The 2,369-nt window shown below is 47.4% G+C and overlaps 1 protein-coding gene across 3 annotated transcripts in view; it reads right to left on the reverse strand.

Annotated features, from left to right (window-relative positions):
* Positions 1–600: 600 nt before the first annotated feature.
* Positions 601–2,369, reverse strand: part of LOC125028252 — a 4,733-nt gene continuing 2,964 nt past the window's right edge. The window contains exons 1-2 of one of the 3 annotated variants that reach the window (XM_047617672.1): positions 2,045–2,242; positions 601–1,957 (exon numbers count right to left, since the gene is read on the reverse strand). In XM_047617672.1, the coding sequence (XP_047473628.1) occupies positions 748–1,956 (1,209 nt within the window). In that variant the 5' untranslated portion in view covers position 1,957; positions 2,045–2,242 and the 3' untranslated portion in view covers positions 601–747. Of the gene's footprint in view, positions 1,958–2,044 lie in introns of those variants that run through there. The other 2 variants (XM_047617671.1, XM_047617673.1) reach the window with 2 other exon arrangements.

Raw genomic sequence — 2,369 nt, forward strand, 5'->3', positions numbered from 1 at the left:
ATATGTTATCTATACACACATATATTTGTATATATGTATATATATACATAAATATATATATATGACTGCCGCGATGGTCCAGTGGTTAGAGCACTGGAGTCCTACCCTCGTGGTCCCTCGTGGTCGCAGCGGTCGTAAAATTGCCTGCGCTCTGACTGCTCGTTCAAGCCCGAGAAAACGACATATCGCCTTGAGAAGTCAAACGTAGGTGTCGTAGGGGAAGTCACCGCCGTGGCACAAGTGTTAGCGCGCCGAACCACGGTTAAAAAATGACTGTTAAAAAAAAAATATATAAATATATATATATATATAGATATATATAGATATATATGTGTGTGCGTGAGTGTATGATTGTAAGAATATATGTATGCACATTGTATATGTATACTATATATAACATCAACGGAAAAAGCCAGAACTCTTTGATGTTAAGGAAAAGAGTCATATGTAGATACTTTGGGAAAAGTTCTTGTTATTTCTAATTTGTAATTAAAATGGTGAGCCTTAGCATGGCCAAAAGGATAAAATCATAATATAACGAAAAATCAACACACAAGCGTGCATACATATAAGAGGGGCTAAGATAATTCAGATACAGTATGTAGTTAGTTCATTTATTAAATATATTCAGCTCCATTTTGAAGTATTTTCATATTGTTTTCTATATTTTGTTCTCGCCGTTCTCATATAGTCTTCTCTATCACAATGTGCTAACAGAAAAATTATCGGGTTTTAAGAGTTTCCTTTCTATTTTCCAAATGCATTGAAGGCCTGGGATGGCTCGGGGTAGTTGTATCCGGTGTTGCAATTGGGCTGGACAGTGCTGGTGGCTGTTACGGTGTTGTACTGCTGGTTGAACACGGTGGACGTCACCTGGTTGGTATTGTACACTGTGCTGGTCACATACTGGGTGCGGGTCTGACCAGGAGCTTGCTTGGTGATGACGGACGTCTGTGTGACGGTGACGTACTGCGTCTGGGCTGGGAGGTTGACGACGGAAGGAACTGTCTGCTGGGAGTAGATGGTTGTGGGAACCACCTGGGTGGACACCTGGGTCCTCACCACCTGCTGAGGCACTGTGACAGTCCTGGTGTTATACTGCGGCACCTGCTGCGTGCGCACGACGGTGGACACCTGCTGCTGTACCTGTGTGCGTGTCACGTACTGAGTCTGGGTGTTGGTGAGAACCACCTGCGAGAAGATGGTTGTGGTGACGGGGACCACCTGCGTGGAGGTGACGACGCGGGTCTGGCCGGGCTGAGTGATGGTCTGCGTGACGGCGTTGGTCCTGACTACTTCCGTCGTCCTGACGACGTCCTGTGCGGGCACGACCACAGTGGAATACTGCGTGCTGTACTGAGTGCTGACGACAGTACGCGTCTGACCTGGTGCCTGCTGCGTCCTGGTAACCGTCTGTGTCTGGTAGATAGTGCTGACCACCTGCTGAGGTACCACTTGTGTGGACACAACGTTCCTGGTGATGGTGGTGGGGACCTGCTGAGTACGGGTCTCGTATCTGGTCTGGTACTGAACTTCAGTCCTGACGCTCTGCTGTGTGCGGGTCACATAGCTGACCTGAGGTGGGAGAGTGATGACCTGTGTGCGCACGTTGTCCTGCGTGCGAGTGACGGTGACTGTCTGGTACTGCACCGACGGGACTTGCTGAGTGCGGACGACTTCGGAGTAGATTGTGGTGTAGACCTGCTGAGTGCGGACGGAGGTCTGGGTGAGGTACTGCACGTCGTTGTTGTAGACGGTGGAGGGGACGACCTGGGTGGAGTACTGCGTCTGCGTTCGGTAGACGGTGGAGGGCTGGCAGTCGGGGCCAGGTCGTGGCGGCAGATAACCCTGGGAAGACTGCAGGTCAATGGCATTGCCGAAGACCTGACGCCTCGGTCGCTCCACAGAGGCTCCCAACGCACATCCCACCAAGAGGGACAGCAGCAGTGCCTTCATTCTGAAAGAGAAAGCTTATCAAATGTCTGAGCCTTTTTACAAATGCTAGACTCATGTGCAATAACGTTTAAATCAATATCTTACTTACCATAACTTTCCTGAATCTATAAAGGATGTCACTTGTAAAAAAACACAGGCTTCAAATGTTAGTGTATTTTCTATTTTACATAAATATAACGTGATATCGACCTTTGATGTTCAAGGAGCTGCGCGGTGAGAACAAAATATAAGACCATTGTATATGAAAATACTTCTGATGTTACATATTGTACTTTCTACTCGAGTTTTAAAGGCAATATCTGATTAGAAGTTAAAAGGAGTGGCGGGAGCATTGTAATTATAGCCAGTCTGTCCGCATGTGGCTGTGATAGTCTGGGTGACAGTAACTTGCTGAGGGCGGTTAACCGTCTGAT

Source organism: Penaeus chinensis, chromosome 8 (genome assembly GCF_019202785.1).
Source record: "Penaeus chinensis breed Huanghai No. 1 chromosome 8, ASM1920278v2, whole genome shotgun sequence".
Lineage (NCBI taxonomy): Eukaryota > Metazoa > Arthropoda > Malacostraca > Decapoda > Penaeidae > Penaeus > Penaeus chinensis.